The sequence below is a fragment of the Chiloscyllium punctatum genome, chromosome 3 (genome assembly GCF_047496795.1).
Source record: "Chiloscyllium punctatum isolate Juve2018m chromosome 3, sChiPun1.3, whole genome shotgun sequence".
NCBI lineage: Eukaryota > Metazoa > Chordata > Chondrichthyes > Orectolobiformes > Hemiscylliidae > Chiloscyllium > Chiloscyllium punctatum.
This window is the reverse complement of record NC_092741.1, coordinates 26,787,782-26,811,252: the sequence shown is the minus strand read 5'-3', so window position 1 is coordinate 26,811,252 and position 23,471 is coordinate 26,787,782. Positions and strand designations below refer to the sequence as shown.

Below are 23,471 nucleotides of genomic sequence, written 5' to 3'. Positions count from 1 at the left end.
GCAGGGGAAATAAAGCACTCCACCACCCACAGTGCCCACTACGCCCTAAAGGCATCAAGAGCATTGGTGTGGGTGGACACCTCCAAAGAAAACCAGGTTCAAAGATAACGGTGGATGAGGGGCAGGCAGTTGGCAGTGACAAGCCCCCTCACAGCCTACTGCCTGGACTAAGTAATTGAAAAGGGAGTGCAAACACCCACAACCAATATATACATGGTCCACAAACTTTACAGCACCACAAAATAAGCAATTGCATTGGGAATCTGTGAATCACTGCAATCTGTTGTTATAAAGGACTGCTGCATAAAACACCTTCCACCCCTGGTTCCTGAGGGAAAGAGGGAGGACTCCAGCAAAGAGAGACACCCACTGGGGATCCCGCCACCTGGTAGCGAGTAAGCAAGTTAAGGTGGCAAATGATGCAACATTATGACAGTTAATGTCATTACACTCTAAATAGCCCAATATTTTAGGCTCTATGTAACACATAGCCAAGCTTTGATGACAGGAAAACAGAAATCATTAACACAACACCAATTGTGTGTCAAGACTGCAGGGTCACCAAATGGATAACGAGATGCTGTTCTTCAAATTGCTGACAAATTGTTCTTGGCGATATATTCTAAAATGATGTTATACACAGGTGCTAGTGCCCTGAGCCAGCACCCAGTGAATTATTTGACCCTTTGCCGTCAAACGTTAAATAAATGTTCATTTATTGCCCAATGAGGCACTGTCTCATTAGTCCACCTTAAATCTGCCCTACAACCCGTAGGTGCTACAGGCATCATTCCTGCTCGCATAATCTTTTTTAAAATTAAATTTGTGGGGTGTTGATGTCGCTGGCTGGCCAGCATTTATTGCCCGGCCCTAGATACCCTTGAGAAGGTGGTGATGAACTCCTTTCTAAACCACTGCAGTCCACCTGCTTTGGGTTGACCCACAACACCATGAGAGGGAATACCAGGATTCTGACGCACAGTGAAGAAACTAATATGTCTGCAAGTCAGGATGGTGACAGGATTGGATGGGAACTTGAAGGTGGTGGTGTTCCCTTATATCCTCAAGGAGACAGTGAGGGCTGCAGATGCTAGAGATCAGAGTTGAGAGCGTGTTGCTGAAAAAGCACAGCAGGCCAGGCAGCATCTGAAGAGCAGGAAAAAAAACCCGATGTTTCAGGCCAGAGTCTTTCATCAGGAATGAGGCTGGGAGCCTAGTGGGTGGACAGATAAATGGGAGGAGAGTGGGGCTGGGGAGAAGGTAATTGGGAGCATAATGGGTAGGTGAAGGCAGGAGTAAAAGATGATAGGTTGGAGCAGATAGGTGGGAAGGAAGATTGACAGGTGGGACAAGTCATGAGGGCAGTGCTGAGCTGGAAGGTTGGAACTGGGGTAAGGCGGTGGGGGGGGGGGGGGGGGGGGGGGAGAAGAAAACAAAAAAGAGGGGAATAAGGAAATTGAAGTCCACATTAATGCCCTGGGGTTGAAGGGCCCCGAGGTAGAAGATAAGGTGTTCTTCCTCCAGGCACAGGGGGGTGAGCGAGTGGTGATGGAGGCCCAGGATCTGCATGTCCTCGGTAGAATGGGAGCGGGAGTTGAAATGATCGACCACAGGGTGGTGGGGTTGGTTGGTGCGGGTGTCCCAGAGATGTTCTCTGAAACGCTCTGGGGAGACTGGACACCTTCTTGCAACGTAGTGGAGACCGCATCAGGAGCGACGGATACAATAAATGACATGTGAGGAAGGGCAGGTGAACTTTGATGGATGTGGAAGGCTCCTTTGGGGCCTCGGATGGAGGTTGGAGTGGAGAGAGAGAGATGCGGGCGCAGGTTTTGCAATTCCTGCAGTGGCAGGGGAAGGTGCCAGGAGGGGAGGGGGCATGTACCTGACCAAGTAGTCATGGAGGGAACGGTCTTTGTGGAAAGCAGATCGGGATGGGGAGGGAACTATATCCCTGGTGGTGGTGTCCATTGGTCGGTGGCAGAAATGTCGGTGGATGGTGCGATTTATGTGGAGGTTGGTGGGGTGGAAGGTTGGTTCTGTCATTTTGAGGTTGGAGGAGTGGGGTTCGAGGACAGAGATGCGGAACGTGGATGAGATGTGTTGGAGAGGAAATTTCGGTCTTTCAAGAAGGAAGCCATCTGGTGTGTTCTGTGGAGGAACTGGTCCTCCTGGGAGCAGATGCGACGGAGGCGGAAGAAATGGGAATACAGGATAGCATTTTTGCAGGATGCAGAATGAGAGGAGGTGTAATGCAGGTACCTGTGGGAGTCGGTGGGTTTGTGAAAAATGTCAGTGTTGAGTCAGTACTCGTGGATGGAGATGGAGAGGTCTAGGAAGGGGAGGAAGGTATCAGAGATGGTCCAGGTGAATTTAAGGTCGGGTGGAATGTGTTGGTGAAGTTGATGAACTGTTTGACCACCTCGTGGGAGCACAAGGTGGTGATGATGCAGTCAATGTAGCAGAAGAGAAAATGGTGCCAGTGCAACTCCAGAAGATGGATTGTCCATTGTAGCCAAAGAGACAAGCATAGCTGCCCAAAGCTACCCTTTTCGTCTGGAGAAAGTGGGAGGACTGGAAGGAGAAATTGTTGAGGGGGGAGGACCAGTTAAGCCAAATAAATAAGAATGTCAGTGGAAGGGTACTGGTGGGGACTTCAGGAGAGGAAGAAACTGAGGGCTTGGAAGCCCTGGTCATGGCGGATGGAGGTGTCGAGGGACTAGATGTCCGTGGTGAAGGTAAGGTGTTGGAGGTCAGGGGGGTGGAGGTTGGAGGTGGTGGAGGGCGTGGGTGGAGATAGGGCAATATTGGAGGTAGGTGGAGATGAATTCAATGGGGCAGGGGCAGGCTTGTGGAGGACAGACAATCAGGCAGTGCATGGTTCCTGAACCAGGAGTTTGGAAGCTGTGGGTGAGAGATCCCCCGAGGTGATGAGGTTGCATGTGGTCTGGGAGAGGATGGTTTGGTGATGGGGGGGTAAGGTCATGGTCAAGGGGGTGGTAGGAGGTGGTGCCTTCAAGTTGGCACCTTGCTTCAGCGGTGTAGAGGTCAGTGTACCAAACTACCACTGTACTTCCTTTGTCCACTGCGCCAAACTACCACTGGACCTCCACCTCCATTACAAACACATTACAAAATTCATGAAGGGATTTTCCTGCTCCTCGGATACTACCTGACCTGATGTGCTTTTCCAGCACCACTCCAATCTAGACTTAAATTCACCTGGCCCATCCCTGACACTACTCTCCACTTCGTGGACCTCTCCATCAACGGTGACCAACTCACTGACATTTTCTACAAACCCACCAACTCCCACAGCTTCCTGGATTACACTTCCTCCCACCCTACCTCCTGCAAAAGTCCTATCCAGTATTCCCAATTCCTCCACCGCATCTGTTCCCAGGAGGACCAGTTCCACCACAAAGCACCAGATGGCCTCCTCCTTTAAACACCAAATTTCCATTCCCACTTGTATTGGAAGGCATCTTCAACCAGCTCATCCACATCCCACATCTCGGCCCTCGAACCTCACCCTCCAACCGCAACAAAGGACAGAACCCCCCCGGTCCTCACCTTCCACCACACCAACCTCCGCCGACATTTCCGCACCTACAAATGGACACCACCACCAGGAATATATGTCCCTCCCCATCCCTATCCACTTTCCGCAAAGACTGTTCCTGCTCCTCGAATGCTGCCTGAACTGCTGTGCTCTTCCAGCACCACTAATCCAAAGACTACCCGGTCAGGTCCATGCGCCCTAACAAGCCACCCTCCCCTGCCACCGCAGGAAGTACAAACCCTGCACCTGCCCGCCCTGGTAAATCTTCTCTGCACCCTCTCTAAAGCTTTCACATCTTTCCTGTAATGAAGCAACCAGAACTGAACACAATACTCCAAGTGTATTCTAACCAGGATTCTATAGAGGTGCAGCATAACTTCACGGTTCTTAAACTCAATCCCCATGCGAATGAAAGCCAACACACCATCTGCATTCTTAACAACCCAATCAACCTTGGTGGGAACTATGGATATGGATCCCAAGATACCTCTATTCCTCCACACTGCCAAGAATCCTGCCATTAACCATGCATTTTGCATTCAAATTCGACCTTCCAAAGTGAATGACTTTACATTTTTCTAAGTTGAACTCTACCTGCCACTTATCAGCCCAGTTTTGCATTGTCAATATCTCATTGCAACCTACAAACAGCCCACCACACTATCCACAATTCCACCAACCTTCATGTCATCACAAACTTACTAACCCACCCTTCAACTTACTCATCCAGCTCATTTATAAAAATCACAAAGAGAGAGGTCCCAGAACCAATCCTTGTGAAACACCACAAGTCACCAAGCTCGAGGCAGAATATCTTCCACCTACTACCACTTGCTGTCTTCTATGGGCCAGTTAATTCTGTAACCAGACAGACAACTTTCCCTGTATACCATCCCTCCTTACTTTCTGAATGAGCCTACCATGGGGAACCTTATCAAACACCTTGCTAAAATCCATGTACACCACATCCACTGCTCTACCTTCAATATGTTTTGTCACATCTTCAAAAGAATTCAATAAAGGTTTGTCAGGCATGATCTGCCCCTCACAAAGCCATGCTGATTACTTGGAAAACCATAGTTTGATTAGAGATTATAAATCCTGTGTCTCAGAACCCTCTCAAAAAATCTTTGCCCACCACTGACTGGTCTGTAATTTCCAGGATTATCCTAATTCCTTTTGTTGAACAGGGAAGTACATTATTGAACCTCCAATCGTCTGGTACTACTCCAGTAGACAGTGAAGATGCAAAGATCATCGCCAATGGTGCAGCAAACTATTCCCTCGATTCCTGTAGTAACCTATGGTCTATCCTGTCTGGCCATGGGTACAAACCACCCTTATGTTCTTCAAGATTTTCAACACATCCTCTTTCCTAACATCAACTTGTTCTAACAGATCAGTCTGTTTCACGCTGTCCTCAAATGTCAAGGTCCCTTTCAGCAGTGAATACTGAAGCAAAGTATTCAGTAAGAACGTCCCTTACCTCCTCCAACTCCAGGCACAAGTTCCCTCCACTATCCCTGATCAGTCCTAACCTCACTCTGGCCATCCTCTTCTTCCTTACATAAGCATAGAACACCTTAGGGCTTCCCTTAATCCTACTCACTAAAGCTTTATCATGCCCCCTTCTCGCTCTCCTGAGTCCATTCTTCAGTTCCTTCCTCATTCCCTTGTAAACCTCTAAAGTCCTGAATGGTCCTTGCCTCCTCAATCTTAAGTAAGCATCCTTCTTCCTCTTGAATAGATGCCCCACATCCCTTGTCACCCAAGGTTCTTTCAACCTCCCATCTTTTCCCTCGCCTCAGTGAGATAAACCTGTCCAGCACTATCAGCAGGTGCTTCCTAAACAACCTCCACATTTCTGTCGCGCATTTCCCCGAGAACATCTGTTCCCAATTTAGGCACCCCAGTTCCTGACTAATAGCATTGTAAATTACCCCTCCCCTCAATTAAATATTTTCCCCACACGGTCTGCTCCTAACCCTCTCCATGAGTATAGTAAAGGTCATAGAGGTGTTTTCCCACAGAGAGAGCTGACACCTGGCATGGTTCATTGCCAAGCACCAAATCCAATATGGCCTCCCCTCTAGTCGGCCTATTACATCAGGAACCCTTCCTGGACACCTGACAAAAACTGCTCCATCCAAACTATTTGAACTAAGCAGGTTCCAATCAATATTGGGAAGTTAAAGTCACCCATGTTAGTTCTGCACATTTCCAAAATCTGCCTCCCATCTGCTCTTCCATATCTCTGTTGGTATTGGGGGGTCCTGTAGAAATCTCCCAAATAAAGTGGCTGCTCCAATCTTGTTTCGGACTTCCACCCATACTGACTTTATAGACAAACCCTCCTAGATGATCTCCCTTTCTGCAACTGTGATACTATTGCTGATTAGCCAAGCCACTCCTCCACCTCTTATCTCACCCCCATTCCTTTTGAAATTATCTAAACCCTGGAATATCTAACAACCATTCCTGCCCCTATGATATCCAAGTCTCCACAATAGCCACATTACAGGGCTTTGCCCTATCAAGTGCCAAGCTCTCCTCTCAGACTTTCCGCATGCCGTATCTGCCTGTTCACTACCTATTCCATCACCTGATCTATAGCTCAGGTTCAACCAAGATTGATCTCCTGGCTTGACGGTAATGGTTGAGTGGGGAATATACTGGGCGATGAGATCGCAAATTGTGCCGGGAGTACAATTCTGCTGCTGATGGCACACAGCACCTCATGGATGCAGAGTCTGGAGTTGGTGGATTTGCCATTTAGCATTGTGTTAAGTGCCACACAGCTCTATAGAAGCTATTCTCAATGTGAAGGTGGGATTTTGTCTCCACAAGGGCTGTGCAGTGGTCACTCTTGCCAATTGCCATGGTGAGATGTGTCTGGCAGATTGATCAGAATGAGGTCTGTTTCTTGCTCTTGTTGGTTCCCTCACCATCTGCTGTAGACCCAACCTTCAGGATCTGACCAGCACAATCAGTAGTGCTGCTGCTGAGCCACTCTTGGATGGACACTGAAATTTCCAACCCAGAGTAAGATTGTGCCTTTGTAATTCTAACTGCTTCCTCCAAGAATTGTTCAACGTGGAGAACTATCGATTCATTAGCAGAGAGAAGACAGCACATGATAATTAGCAAGAGGTTTCTTTGCCCATGTTTAACCTGAAGTCATGAGACTTCATTGGGTCCAGAGTCAATCTTTCAGACTTCCAGGGCAAGCCCCTCTGCGGGGTCTGTGACAGGACATATCTAGGGATCATGATGGTGGCGTCTAGTACATTGTCTGTGAGGTATGATTCAGTGACAATGACCATGTTAGGCTTTTGCTTGACTAGTCTGTGAGACAGCTCCCAATTTGGGCCCTCACCCCCAGATGTTAGCGAGGAAGACTTTGCAGAGTCAGCAGGCCAGTTTCTGCCAGTCATTTCAGATGCCTAGGTTGATGCCAGATTGTCAGTCCAGTTACGTTTCCTTCAGAGTTTGTAGCAATTGATCCACTGAATGGCTTGATTGGCCAATTCAGATAGCAGCACAAGTCAACGACATTGCTGTAGGTTGAGAGTCACGTGAGGGGAGGATGGGCGATTGTCTTCTCTGAAGGACATTAATGAACCAGATGGGTTTTTTTGACAAATTGACAATGGTTTCATGGTCATCAGTACATTTCTAACTCCACAAAAATAGACAGAAGTCAAATTCTGCCATCTGCCTTGGCAGGGTTTGAACCCAGGTCCCCAGAACATTCAGAGTTTCTTGATTAATACCTGTAGTTACCTGTAGTCTGAAACATTTCTGGCATTTGTCTGCCTTCAGTGATGTTCATCTCTCACCAGGGACAGCCTTGATAGGTCAATTAGCTGAAAGAATTCAGTTCAATTTGTGGCCACTACCCTTAGCTACAGTCAGATCCTAACAGTTTGAGAACAGCATTGCAGCTGCGTTTAATTCGGGGACGTCCATTGTTAACTGTATAGATCTTGTAGCTGTGGACCAGAAGATCCAGATTCTGGGCTCCCAATGTAAGACAACCCAAACAAAACAGAAAAGAATTCAATTTACCTTCAAACCAGGCTCTGACAGAATTGATCCAGAAGCTGGTCACCATTTTGGAAGCAATGTAAGAACAAACTATCTGACATGCGGAGGCAATGACCTAGCCGTATGATTGCTGGACTATTAACCCCCCCCACAAAAAAAACCCCAGTTAACGTTCTGGGGATCCGGATTCCAAACCTGCCGCAGGAAATGGTGGAATGAGTTCAATAAGTATCTGGAGCCTAATCATCACAATGATGATATCATTGCCGATTGTCAGAAAACAAACCTATTGGTTCATGAATGTAGTTAAGAAAGAAAACTGCTAACCTTACCGGATCTCTTGTGCATCTTTTCCAGTCAGAAACTTGGTAGAGAGTGCTCCTTCATTACAACGGGAGTAAATGTGCACAAATGAACATTATTTCCAGTGGAAAGCCCATGATGGGTCATTGCTCTCGGGGTCAACAAGCAGTTAGTTAGCGGTTATATTTTAACCTGGAGAGGAGCAAGAACTATTTCTCTCAGAGGGAAAGAATGACCGCAGAGGCTGGGTCATGAAGTTCATTCAAGTCTATGATAGACAGATTTTTAAACAGCAACAGAATTTAGGCTTATGGGGAAAAAGACAGAAAAGTGGAATTGAGCATTATGTCTTATGGTCTTATTAGGTTCTTGAGTATCAAGGATTACCGGGAGAAAGCAGGAGAATGGGGTTGAGAAACTGATCAACCATGATTGAATGGTGAAGCAGACTTGATGGCTGAGTCGTCTAATTTGTGCTCCAATGTCTGATGGTCTTATTATTTGATCAGCCATGATCTCATTGAATGGCAGAGTAAAGTAGATGGGTTTTTGTAGTCCATGTTTTTTTTAAAAACCAGATTTCATTCATATTCCATTTCCTTGTTTCTCATCAGTTGCTTAGTCCTCCTTTGTGAAACCATTTCCATAAAACCTCTTTGCAACCTCACATATTTCCTAAAATGCCAATCAATGCTCAAGTTGGGGCAATTCCAGACTTCCACTGTGGTTCAGCAAAACCTCCCTCATTCTGTAATCCATCCTCTCAGTATAAACTCAACATTCCATTTGCTTTGCTAGTTACTATCCCAAGTAATGCTTCCTTCAAATATTGGCACACCCAAAATTTCCTTGTTCAATTTTCTGAAGTGTCAATCCATTTATTGCAACACCTCACAAAAATGCATCCCCTTATCAGCCACAGTTCTGTCCATTCTGATCACCTATTGATTCTGTTTCTGTAATCACAATTGAACTGCATGATGGAGGGTTCTCAAAAGGTTGGAAGACTGATTAATGTTCTTATTGCCCTGTTAATCTACTCAGATCCAGACAGGTTTTATCACAAGAAATGAGAATTAAATGTCTATATTCTTAATTCCATTGCAGGACTTCTCACAGTTAATTTGAATGGAAAGAATATGAAGAACTAGTATTTGATTTCCTGAAGGAGTTTGAACAAGACGTCAGAAATCTTGAAAAATCTCTTCCATCAAATAAAATAAAATAAAAAGGTGGATTAATTCAAACATGTTTTACACAGGAATTGGAATGAAATTTTTCTGAAAGCCTTTTTCTACATATTGAACAGTGAGAGGTGCTTAATTCTGAAATTGTTCTGTCTTGCCCAAACTGCACATTGTATAATTCTGGTCTCCTTACCTAGAGAAAGGTATACCATTATACCTGCCAACTAGTGAATACAATAACTGTTCGTTAGACAGATTATATACATGTGCCCATATTGGGAATTCCTCCAATGACCCATCTCAGAATCCGGGGATCCTGTTTATAAAAGGAGAAAGTGAGGACAGCAGATGCTGGAGATCAGAGCTGAAAACGTGTTGCTGGAAAAGCGCAGCAGGTCAGGCAGCATCCAAGGAGCAGGAGAATCGACGTTTTGGGCATGAGCCCTTCTCCAGGAATGAGGAAAGTGTCCCCAGAAAGGTAGGAGGGGGGACTTGGGGGAGGGGCGTTGGAAATGCGATAGGTGGAAGGAGGTTAAGGTGAGGGTGATAGGCCAGAGTGGGGGTGGGGGCGGAGAGGTCAGGAAGAAAAGATTGCAGGTTAGGAAGGTGGTACTGAGTTTGAGGGTTGGGACTGAGACAAAGTCGGGTGGGGGAGGAGAAAGAGGGGAAATGAGGAAACTGGAGAAATCTGAGTTCATCCCTTGTGGTTGGAGGGTTCCTAGGCAGAAGATGAGGTGCGCTTCCTCCAACCGTTGTGTTGCTATGGTCTGGCAATGGAGGAGTCCTGCATGTCCTTGGTGGAGTTGAAGTGTTGAGCCATGGGGTGGTTGGGTTGGTTGGTCCGGGTGTCCCAGAAGTGTCCTCTGAAACGTTCCGCAAGTAGGCAGCCTGTCTCCCCAATATAGAGGAGGCCACATCGGGTGCAGCGGATGCAGAAAATGATGTGTGTGGAGGTGCAGTTGAATTTGTGGCGGATATGGAAGGATCCCTTGGGGCCTTGGAGGGAAGGGGGGAGGTGTGGGTGCAAGTTTTGGATTTCTTGCGCTTGCAGGGGAAGGTGCCGGGAGTGGAGGTTGGGTTGATGGGGGGTGTGGACCTGACAAGGGAGTCACAGAGGGAGTGGTCCTTATGGAACGCTGATAGGGGAGGGGAGGGAAATATATCCCGGGTGGTGGGGTCCGTTTGGAGGTGGCAGAAATGACTACGGATGATACGATGTATATGGAGGTTGGTGGGGTGGTAGTGGAGGACCAGTGGGGTTCTGTCCTGGTGGCGATTGTCTCAGCCTGCTCCTGCCCCACCGAACTCATCTCTGCATACCTCGACACGGTCCTGTCCCCCTTAGTCCAAGAACTACCCACCTACATTCAGGACACCACCCACACCCTCCACTTCCTCCATGATTTTTGCTTCCCCGGTCCCCAACGCCTTATCTTCACCATGGACATCCAGTCCCTGTACACTTCCATCCTCCATCACAAAGGACTCAAAGCCCTCCGCTTCTTCCTTTCCCGCCGTACCAACCAGTACCCTTCCACTGACACCCTCCTTCAACTGACTGAACTGGTCCTCACCCTGAACAACTTCTCCTTCCAATCATCCCACTTCCTCCAAACCAAAGGAGTAGCCATGGGCACCCACATGGGCCCCAGCTATGCCTGCCTCTTCGTAGGATATGTGGAACAGTCCATCTTCCGCAGCTACACTGGCACCACCCCCCACCTTTTCCTCCACTACATCGATGACTGTATTGGCGCTGCCTCGTGCTCCCACTAGGTTGAACAGTTCATCCACTTTATAAACACCTTACACCCCGACCTCAAGTTTACCTGGACCATCTCAGACTCCTCCCTCCCCTTCCTCGACCTCTCCATTTCTATCTCGGGTGACCGAATCAACACAGACATTTACTATAAACCGACCGACTCCCACAGATACCGAGACTACACCTCCTCCCACCCTGCCTCCTGTACAAATGCCATCCCATGTTCCCAATACCTTCGTCCCCGCCGCATCTGCTCCCAGGAGGACCAGTTCCAATGCCATACAACCCAGATGGCCTCCTTCTTCGAAGATCGCAATTTCCCCTCACATGATCAACAATGCTCTCCACCGCATCTCCTCCACTTCCCGCTCCTCTGCCCTTAAGCCCCGTCCCTCCAATCGCCACCAGGCCAGAACCCCACTGGTCCTCACCTACCACCTCACCAACCTTCATATACATCGTATCATCCTCCGTCCTTTCCGCCATCTCTAAATGGACCATCCCCTCCCCTATCAGCGTTACGAAAAGACCACTCCCTCCGTGACTCCCTCGTCAGGTCCACACCCCCCACCAACCCAACCTCCACTCCCGGCACCTTCCCCTGCAACCGCAAGAAATGCCAAACTTGCACCCATACCTCCCCCCTTACTTCTCTCCAAGGCCCCAATGGATCCTTCCATATCCACCATAAATTCACTTGTACCTCCACACACAACATTTACTGCATCTGCTGCACCCGATGTGGCCTCCTCTATATTGGGGAGACAGGCCGCCTACTTGCGGAACGTTTCAGAGAACACCTCTGGGACACCTGGACCAACCAACCCAACCACCCCATGGCTCAACACTTCAACTCCCCCTCCCACTCCAACAAGGACATGCAGGTCCTTGGTCTCCTCCATCGCCAGGCCATAGCAACACGACGGCTAGAGGAAGAGCGCCTCATCTTCCGCCTAGGAACCCTCCAACCATAAGGGATGCAGTCAGATTCCTCCAGTTTCCTCATTTCCCCTCCCCCCACCTTGTCTCAGTCCCAACCCTTGAACTCAGCACCAGCTTCCTAACCTGCAATCTTCTTCCTGACCTCTCTGCCCCCATCCCCACTCCGGCCTATCACCCTCACCTTAACCTCCTTCCACCTATCGCATTTCCGACACCCCTCCCCAAGTCCCTCCTCCCTACCTTTTATCTTAGCCTGCTGGACACACTTCCCTCATTCCTGAAGAAGGGCTCATGCCCGAAACGTCGATTCTCCTGCTCCTTGGATACTGCCTGACCTGCTGACCTGCTGCGCTTTTCCAGCGACACATTTTCAATCCTGTTTATAAATACTGCCATCTACTGACAGTCAGTCATTACATCCCTAACCAAGAATACAGCATTTACTCTTCATTCAAAATTATTCGGCCTCAGTAACATCAAAGTTGGCCTCAAAACACCATTTATGAACCAGTCATTGTCACTAACAACTTCCGCTGTTTCCCTTGAACCCGATAACATCCCCGACATGACCCAGGCAGACTGGACAAACTGACCCAGCTGGACCCAAAATACCTTCAACTCCCCACCAATCCCAGGAGTCTGCCAATACCTCATTACTGACCCACTACTCCCCTTCACTACCACAGTCCCATTGGAACTGACACTTCCCGCCACTCCATCACCAGCAAAAGAACAACCCCTCCTTTTGCCTAGGCTTGAAACCTTATTTCGACCCAACTCCATTACAACCAAAAGCTGCCCCTGAACAGACACCCCCTAATCCTACCAACAGGATTAGAATTGACAACCACCTGCATTTCTCCTTCACCACACAATACACAGCTCCGCTCCCCCCCACCCACCTCAATAATGTGAAACCCCACCCAAAGTGACCCAGGTAGAACAGACTTCTCCTTCCAGCCTGGGAGCACCACACCCCATTCCTTGAACCTCTGAACCTGACACTGCCTCTTCAACACATCATCACCTTCCTCTCAACCCCACCAGATCCATCAGTCCCACTGCCCTCCAAATTTGTCCCAGCTGAACCAACATTTCCCTAACTACAAACTGGCCCCTTGATGGAGGCCAAGCTTTTTCTCACTTACCTGACAATATACCCCCCCCCCCCCCCCCGGAGCCCATCCCCGCTACAATTGATGCAAACTTTCTTTACTCTCCACTCTCGTCGTAACAAAAGGATACAATATAATTTGTTTCTCTAATAGCTTGCTGAACCTATCCATTAACTTTCTACGGTTCACAAAAAAGGACATTCACGCCATTCTGAACACCAACATTTTCCAGTCACTCACCAATTCAAAACATTCCACTTGTTTATTTGGTCCATATTTTGCTCCCATCACATTTCTCAAAATCCTGTTCCATCTGCCATGTTCCTCTCCACTCCCTCAACCCAATATGGAAGAACTATGTGGTTTTCCAGCCACACAATAACCAGAATTTGGTTCCAGCTCTGGTTGATCTGTCCCTGACAGAGCAGTTCTGACTGCTTGTTCATTTTAATAGTCTTTGTAATGAGGATTCCTCTTCAAATCCAAATTATTGGATGGTTTCAGATTCATTTCTGACCAATTTCTGGACATTTTTGTGACATGAGCTTAAAGTCTTCAAACAGTACTTACAGGGGTGAAAGTCAATTGTCCATGGGTGCCATGTCTTTCATTGGGAAACAAACATTAATCACTACAGCAAAATTTCTCTGTTGTAATTGTTAAAAATGATTTATTCCCACATGGGGATTAAGAAGGATCTGGTGCCAGATATAATTCCAGAATGACCACTCTGTAGATGAGTTAGTTCATTGTAATTAGGATATGTTGCGGACCACAAAGTACTGAAGTTGTTACATGTGAAATCATGCAGTGGTCAGATTTCAAATCATTCTCTGACACACTCATTCTGAGCGAGTTCCACACTGAATTATTTAGTTACTGGAAAGTGTTTAAACAGACTGTTCACCATTTGTAAAAATTGAGTCTTTCATCACAGCATCTGGAAGAACTCCTGAATGTTATTTGTTTTGTCGCCGGTTCTCTATAATGGATTTATCATTTCAACTCTATAATGGAGTTAACAATCAAATACACACTGGGAGCTGCAGGAAGAACAAGACATTTACTGGGTGAACCTGATCACAGGCACACTCAAGGAAATTTCAGGAGCTCTGAAGGAGTGGGAAACATGTGGCTAATGTAATGAGATAGGTACTAAAAATTCTCCATTCCAAGATGAATTCTTGTGAGCAGGAAACTGATTTGTATCCCATCATTACTCATTATAGTGAGCCCCTTTTGTAATGATGTTCCACCTTCATCTGAAAGTTAGTTACACACGAGAATCACGAGGCACCTGATGTTTATTTAAAAGTGACATACAACAGTCACCTTTGTGCTCTTGTGTCGGAGGTCAGAGGTTGCACTTGTTGAACTCTGCAGCACAATGAAAGGGGGCAGGAAAGTGGGAACTTGCATGGAGGCTCAGGAACAGGAGGGGAGGAAGAAGGCGGGTGTGGAGTGGAGTCTGGAGGGGGAAGGATCTTATAGGTGGAACCACAAAGTGCCAGACACATTCCTCAGGCATTTAGAATTCGTCATGAGCTCCCAGTCACACTATAGACACCTCAAATTTGAATTGGAGTGGCCCAGGAACCAGAAAGAGGGAAGAGAGTGGAAGCGGTGAACACTGGTTACTGTTGTAAGGAACAACAGGTCAGGATGAAAACTCCACTCTCTACATGGGCAATAGAATATTCCCTTTTCCTGATAATCAGACACTGGACATAGTAGAGGGGATGAGGAGAAAGGTTGTTTCTCAATCCAGTTCAGTGTTACTCAGATTAGTGGAGGTTCAGAAAACTGCTGGATCCAGGTAATTGATTTATTGGCAGGTGTACAAAGTACAGTGAAAAGCTTTGTTTATGAGCACTACAGGCATATCACAGTAAGGCTCAGAACAAGATATTTAGACGGAGGACTACAGGTAACATTGATCTCTCTTGTACGCCCTGTGCGATGTAGCACACTCAGCATCATTGGAGCAGAGAGTCCATTCAATAGACTTAACTGCACGGAAGTTGCCCCAGAATCTGTTGGTGGGTGCATCATTCTCTATATGGCAGCACCTCCCAATGGTTTAATGTACTTTCCTAGTCTTTCCAGTACAGTGGCATTCTCTGGTGTTTGTACCGCTTCACAGAAAAACGAATTCAAATCAAAAGGACCAGATATTAACGACAGCTTGTATCCCCTATCCCTGTTTGAACCCTCTTGTGACCATGTTCCCTCCTCGGTCACCATGGCCTGGGCAACATCCTCCTCTTCTGTTAAAGATAGATGCAAAGTGTTCATTTCACACCTTAGCCATACCACCTCCCTCCTTGTAAATCCTCTCTCTGGTCTCTAATCGGTTCTATTCTTCCTTGATTTCTTATCTCTCTATTGAAGAGCGGGATTCCTCTTTGTTAGCTGCTCGTTTTTTGTCATAATGTGCTTTTTTTTGCCTCACCTCTGAACCTTTAATATGCCAACAGCTTCTTAACTGTATTTTCTGCCATACACCTTATTTAGAAGCACTTTTCTTGCCAATGTTGCTTTCTACCTCCTTTCTGATTGAGGGACTCGATTTTTGTCCTACCTTCTCCTGTTTGGAGGGAACATACTTTAACTGGACCTCAACCATCTCTTTTTGGAAGGTAGCCCATTTCAGTTCCTGGTTTTCCTGCCATCCTCTTTGCTCCTGTCAATCTGACCAGCTTTCTTGTCAAATGTTTTTCTCACCCTGAATTGCCGCATGTCATTCTCCAACACCATCTTGTAGCATCAGCTCCAATGATCACGGTCTCCTACTACCACTTCATCCAAATTGGCCCAACTCATTTCCAAGGACCAAGTCCAACAATGTATCTTGGTGAATGAGCGGAGTCAATCCCATGGTGACTAAGTGTATTACATTGACTACAAATGACTAGAGCAATGTAATATTGCAGACTGAATACACTGATTAATATGTTGGTTTTAGTTTAGTCATAATCAATTAAACACCAGTTTGTCAGTAAACTTGGTCAGGTTCCATTGTCGGGCGGCAAGAGGATGAGCGCAACAACATTGGGTTCATTGTGTTACAGCTTTTGTTGAATTCCTCTTTGGCTCGTCTGTCCCAGTCATTTGTTGACAAGATAGTGGGACTCACCATCTGAATTTTAAAAATTACTGTGGAGAACAGCAACAGGGAAACCAGTTTATGGCAGCCTAAACCAGCTCAAGTTCTCCTATCCCTTCACATCCACCCCAAACTCTCTTGGGATCTTTATTTTGAATTAAAGAGTCAAGGAAATGTGAAACTGTGCTTTGATGCAGGAAACAAAATGGGTAGAGCAAATGGCATTTTTAATATATTTATTCCAAACAAAATGCTGGTTCAAATCTGGGAGGAGGTTCTGGAACTGCACAAGATGTTAGTGTGACTGCACCCAGAATATTGCTGGACTGAAAGCCATTCCCCACACACTATTTGACTTCATCTCCAATGTCTGTTTGTCTGTGTATTTCAGGTATACAATAGGCCAAGTGCTCTCCATTTAATGCAGACTCCTTCTCTGAAGTAGTGGAATTATTCCTCTTAAAATCTTCAATACTTCACCACATTCATTTAACTGAACTATGGAAATTTTATTTTCCATGAAAGTCATGATACCAGTGATTTCTCTCCTGCGTAGGAATTGAACAGGAGACAGTGTTGCAATGTATCATCCTGAGAATGCTTACCCAATAGTTAGAAAAACAGGGCACACGGTCTCTAAAGTAGTGGCTTCTTCACTCCATGCAAGAAGCCTCTGAACAAACTGCCTGTTAACAGGAATCCATATTAGGATAGATTATTTCTTCAATCACAGTGAGTCTTTATACAACGCCCCCCCCCCCCCACATAATGCAATAGTCCGAGGGAAATTGAGAAACAAACTTGTAAGGAGACCTCTGCTATCTGTAAGAATACTAGGGTACTTATGGTAGGGGAAGAAAAAACAAACATCAACTGGGGGGGGGTGCAGAATTTGTTTAGTGCACAAGAAAATTTGAATGTTTATACGTGCACCTCTAGAAAGAGGTGTACAACTTGACCTACTCTTGGGAAATAAGGCAGGGTGAGTAACAGCTGTAGTTGGGGGAACATTATGGGGCTAGTGACTATAATTCTGTGAGTTTTGAAATAATGGTAAGGATAGACCGATCTAAAAGCTGAAGTACTAAATTGGAGGAAGGCCAATTTTGACAGTATGGGGAGAGATCTTTCAAAAGTTGATTGGGGCAGATGTTTACAGGTAAGGAGACATCTGGAAAATGGGAAGCCTTCAAAAGCAAAATAACATCCAGAGACACTATGTTCTTGTTAGGGTGAAGGACAAAGCTGGTAGGTGGAAGGAATGCTGGATGACTAGAGAAAGAATTTGGACAAAAAGGAAGCATATGTCAAGGTATAGATAGTCGAGTTAAAAAGAATCCCTAGAAAAGTATATTTCTATTGCCTGTTACACTGAACAGGGAAATCAGGAAGGCAAAAAAAAAATATGAGACATTAAATACCTTTGGCAAATAGGGTTAAGGGAAATCCAAAAGGTACTCTACAAATATTCAGGACAAAACAGTAACTGGAGAGAATAGAGCTGACCCCCACTGGTCAGGCTCAGTGTATAGTTGCCAGACTTTGCTTATAGCCTTAAGCAATAGCACATTAGCCAATCTTCAGTCTTCCATTAGTTCACGTGGCTGTCAATGACAAATATCTAAGAAAATTCACAAAGGGACCAAGTAATCTTACCTGGCTTGCTACAATGCTCGGGAAATACTGACAATTTATCTATCTTGATAGACTTCCAGCATCTCCTCTTCTCTTGGATGAAGACTTTTCAATACAATCACTATTTCTTTTTCTCCAAGTACCACAGCGTCCATGTCATTATTTACCGTGGAGAGGGTGAGAAATATTAATTTAGTATCTCACCCATCTTGGGTGGTTTCACACAGGAGTCACATTGCTCTTTAGTGAGAGCAATTCTTCCCCCTAGTTGCTCTTCTGCCTTTTGTGTACTCAACCTCTTCAGATTATCCATAACTATTCAAAGCTACCTCATGTTCATTCTGATTTCCCTCTTGATTATATTCCCACTGCTTTTCTACTTCTCTCAGGATTCACTGGACTCCAACTGGCTATGTCTGACATATGCCTTTCTCTTGAGCAGAACCTCTGTTTATTGTATCTGTTGCTCCCGATGCAGTCTCCTCTACATTGGGGAAACTGGGCGCCTCCGAGCGGAGCACTTTAGGGAACATCTCCAGGACACCCGCACCAATCAACCACACCACCCCGTGGCCCAATATTTCAACTCCCCCTCCCACTCTGCCAAGGACATGGAGGTCCTGGGCCTCCTTCACCGCCGCTCCCTCACCAGACACCTGGAGGAAGAACGCCTCATCTTCCACCTCGGAAGACTTCGACCCCAGGGCATCAATGTGGACTTCAACAGTTTCCTCATTTCCCCTTTCCCCCACCTCACCCTAGTTCTAAACTTCCAGCTCAGCACTGTCCCCATGACTTGTCCTACCTGCCTATCTCCTTTTCCACCTATCCACTCCAGTCTCTCCTCCCGGACCTATCACCTTCATCCCCTCCCCAACTCACCCATTGTACTCTATGCTACTTTCTCCCCACCCCCACCCCCACCCTCCTCTAGCTTATCTCTCCACGCTTCAGGCTCACTGCCTTTATTCCTGATGAAGGGCTTTTGCCCGAAACGTCGATTTCAAAGCTCCTTGGATGCTGCCTGAACTGCTGTGCTCTTCCAGCACCACTAATCCAGAATCTCAGTTTCTCTTGTCATCCAGTATTCCTATACACCTACCAGCCTTGCCCTCCACACTAAACAGGAGCATACTGCCTGTGAACTCATTATTTTGACTCACTTCCCAATCACATCCCATTTCCTGTGCATACCCTCCCCCAGCTTTTCAAATTCCTCCCTAACTGTCAAAATTGGCTACACCAATCTAGAACTTCCAACTTTTTGGATCAAGTTTATCCTTTTCCATAGGAGCTTTGTTAGCATTATGGTAATTTGCCCCATGCGCTCCCCCACTGATACCTCAGTCATTTGCCCTGCCTCATTCCCCAACTGAAGGGATTATTGCTCCTATTCGAGTAGGAACATCTACATACTGATCAAGTGCATACAGGAGAACTTCCTTAAAAATGCCTCTCCATTCAAGCCCTTAACACTGACACTCCAGGATTGGGGAAAAAAAAGTTAAAATCCCCCACCATTACAACCCTATTATTCTAGGGATACTTTTACGTTTTTGCATCTCAATTTCCTACAGATTATTGGGGGCAGGGAGAAGGGCACTATAATACACAATCCTAACAAGGTGATTGTCCCTTTATTTCTCAGTTCTACCTATGCTTTCACAGGGAAATATTCCTGGAAGATTCACCAAAGTACAGGGATAGTGTTATCCCGAACCAAACAAAAAGAAATACTCCACATGCCCTCTTCTCTTGACCCCCTTTGTTTCTCTCCCATAGCATTAACACTTCAACATTAAAACTGCAAGTCCTGCCCATCCCTGACCCACATTTCTATAATAGCTATGATATCTCAGTCTCACGTCCCCAGCTCTGCCCCAAGTTCATCTGGCTTGTCAGGCCTCTTGTATTGAAATGCAATGCTAATTTATCAGTCCTACCTCATGCTCTGCCAAGCTCTGGTCTACCTTGACGATTTGACTTACTCCCATACTGTATGAGCTTTTCTCATTATTAATCTTCCTGACACACCCCTCATTACAGTAGAACCAGGAGGGGGGGGGGGGTACAGTGAGTGAGGGTCAGTGCAGCCTGATTCCCCTGTGCAATACCCTCTCCCTCTCACCCAGGGGGGTACAGTGAGTGAGGGTCAGTGCAGCCTGATTCCCCTGTGCAATACCCTCTCCCTCTCACCCAGGGGGGTGACAGTGAGTGAGGGTCCGGCTGGTGTGTGCTCACCTGATGAAGGTGGGCTTGCCGGTGGAGTACTGACCGACCAGCAGCAGCATGGGCTTGTTGTCGAAATCCGCATTGTCCAGGGCGGGCGAGTGGAACTCGTGGAAGCGGTAATGTTCCTCCAGGGGAAGCAGCTTGCTTTTGTAGAGCTTCTTCAGGCCGTCCGTCACCGTCTGAAATACCTCGGGATCCTTCTTGCCGCGGTCATGCGCCCCCAGCCAGCTGAACATGCTGCCGGATAACCTGGGAAAATGTAAACCCAGACTAAAGCAGCAGTTTACAGCGACAACAATAACCTCCTTAAAGCCCGAAGCCCGTCCCTCCTCCTGAAAGTCTCCCCCGAAGCCGCTCCGCTTTAAGGAGCCGCAGCTCGAGACAGCTCCCGCCCCCGCGCGCCGTCCTCTTCCAGTGACGTCAACCAACGGCTTCATCCTGCACGCGCGGGTCGGGGGAAGCGGGAATTAGGCCGTTCAGCCCATCCAGTCTGCTCCGCTATTCAGGCGTGGCTGATAAGTTTCTCGACCCCATTCTTCCCGTCACCGTTGACAGTCAAGAACTTCGCCATCTCCGTCTTATCTCACTGAACTAGCCAGTTTCACCGAGCTTACTTGACTAAATCAACTAACCAGCTTCATCAAATTAGGCAACTATGTTAGCTCACTTGACTAAATTTAATTAACAAACTTCAAGTTAACTGACTGACTTAGCTCATTAACCCAATTAACTAACTAGTTTCACCATGATTTGGAGGTGCTGGTGTTCGACTGAGGTGTCCAAAGTAAAAAATCGCACAACACCAGGTTATAGTCCAACAGGTTTAATTGGAAGCACCAGCTTTCAGAGCACTGTTCCTTCATCAGGTGGTTGTGGAGCATAAGATGGTAAGACTCAGAATTTATAGCAAGGGTTTACAGGGTGATGTAACTGAAATTATATATTGAAAAAGACCTGGATTGTTTAAGTCTCTCATCTGTTTGAATGACCATGTTGGTTTCCACGATTTGGAGATGCTGGTGTAACGAGTAGTGGTGCTTTTACGCATGGCGATGCTTCCCATCATGTATGTGGCAGGTCCTCATGTGACTCAGTCAACATTGTCTATCTCATACACTGCAGGCAAGGATGCCGAGAGGCATGGTACATTGGTGAGACTGACAGGCTGTGGCAATGAATGAATAGAAACCGCAGAACAATCAACAGACAGGAGTGTTCCCACCCAGTCAGAGAACACTTCAGCGGTCCAGGACATTTGACCTCAGGCTTAGAGTCATAGAGATGTACAGCATGAAAACAGATCCTTCGGTCAACCTGTTCATGTCAACCAGATATCCCAACCCAATCTAGTTCCACTGCCAGCACCCGGACCATATCCCTCCAAACCCTTCCTAATCATATACCCATCCAAATGCCTCTTAAATGTTGTAATTGTACCAGCATCCACCACTTCCTCGAGCAGCTCATTTCAGACACGTACCACCCTCTGTGTGAAAAAGTTGCCCCTTAGCTCTCTTTTATATCTTTCCCCTCTCACCCTAAACCTATGCCCTCTAGTTCTGGAATCCCTGACCCCAGGGAAAAGACTTTGTCTATTTATCCTATCCATGCCCCTCATACTTTTGTAAACCTCTATAAGTTCACCCCTCAGCCTCCGACGCTCCAGCGAAAACAGCCTTTTCAGCATCTCCCTGTAGTCGAGATCCACTTCCGGGTGGCCATCCTCCAAGGCAGACTTCAGGACAGGCAGCAATGAAAAGTGCCTGAGCAGAGGCTGATAGCCAAGTTTGGTACCACTGGGGCTGGCTTGGGTTCATATCACACTACAGGTGACCCCATTGCACTATACACCACACACTCATACATACACGCTCTCGCAGACTTGTACCCATTTATACTCACTCACATGCACCTGCTCTTCACAGATATACACATGAAAGTTTGTGGAGTGAATTTGTCCTTGCAGAGTTACATTTTACTTTGCTCAAAAACTGCATGAATCCATGTAAGTTTTTATAAATTCATTTTTTTAGATTAGAATCAGTCTAAACATTGTGAAACAGACAGTATCACACAGGGGAGCTCACACCTTCAATACATTATCTGGGTAGGCAGACACTAATTGTTAAAATTCACTTGAGAATGTAACTTTTAAAAAAAAGTTTTGTGATTCACATATGAAAGAACTGAGACCAACATGGTCATTCTAACAGATGAGAAACTCAACAAACAATCCAGGTCTTTTTCAATGTATAATTTCAGTTACATCATACTGTAAACTTTTGCTATAAATTCTGTTTTATAATCTTACACTCCACAACCACCTGACGAAGGAGCAGTGCTCCAAAAGCTGGTGTTTCCAATTAAACCTGTTGGACTATAACCTGGTGCTGTGTGATTTTTTAACCTAGTTTCACGAGGAAACTGCTGAGTTAACTCATTCAGCGAGATTAGTCGGAGGTGCTCCCCTTCAGAAAGGCAAATGCAGGACTTATACACTTAATGGTAGGGTCCTGGGGAGTGTTGCTGAACAAAGAGATCTTGGAGTGCAGGTTCATAGTTTCTTGAAAGATAGGATGGTGAAGGAGGAGTTTAGCATGCTTTCCTGTATTGGTCAGAGGATGGAGTATAGGGATTGGGGGGGTCATGTTGTAGTTGTTTAGGACATTGATTAGGCTACTTTTAGAATAGTGAGAAATTTGAAAGTGTTCAGAAAAGATTTACAAGGATGTTGCCAGGATTGGAGGGTTTGAGCAACAGGGAGAGGCTAAATAGGCTGGAGCCATTTTCCCTGGCGTGTCAGAGGCTGAGGAGTGACCTTATAGAGATTTTTAAAATCACGAGGGGTATGGATAGGGTGAATAGACAAAGATTTTTTTCCCCCTGGAGTGGAAGAGTCTGAAACTGGAGGGCCTGCATTTAGGGTGAGAGGGGAAAGATGTAAAAGGGATCTAAGGCACAACGTTTTCAGGCAGAGGATGGTTTGAGTGTGGAATGAACTGCTGGAAGAAGTGGTGGAGGCTGGCACAATTGCAACATTTTAAAAGGTATCCAGGTGGGCATAGAGGGATGTAGGCCAAGTGCTGGCAAATGGGACTAGATTAATTTTGACTATCTGGTCGGTATTAATGAGTTAGACTGAGAGGTCTGTTTTTGTTCTGTATATCTCTATAAGTAAATTAACCAACTTACGTGAGTTTTCCAACCTGAGTTCATTTAATTACAATATCTAAATAGCTGAACTCCATTAACAAACTGAGTTAGCTCAATTAAAACAGCTGAACCCAGTTAAATGACACTATTAACTCTCAACTAGGTTAACAAACTAGTCCAGCTGACACAGTTGGGTTAATGAAGTGTTCAATCACTTTAACCTTTTCAACTGAGTTAGTTAAAAAAGCTTAATCCACTCAACTGACCTAAGTAATCAATCGACTCAACTGAATCAACTAACAAAGTTAAGCTTCTGAACCAGATAATCATGAGTCTGGTATTCTCATGTATCTACTGCCCCTCTCCTTCAAGCCTAGCCCTGAAAAAGGGTTATACCTGAAATGCTGATTGCTTGACTTTCTGA

General features: G+C 46.2%; 1 protein-coding gene across 1 annotated transcript in view; it reads right to left on the bottom strand.

Moving 5' to 3' along the window:
• LOC140454023 (EH domain-containing protein 3-like) overlaps positions 1-20,331 on the bottom strand; it is a 104,167-nt gene extending 83,836 nt beyond the window's left edge. Inside the window, exon 1 of the mRNA XM_072548966.1 lies at positions 19,904-20,331. Within this exon, the coding sequence (XP_072405067.1) occupies positions 19,904-20,331 (428 nt within the window). The remainder of the gene's footprint in view (positions 1-19,903) is intronic.
• Positions 20,332-23,471: the final 3,140 nt, after the last annotated feature.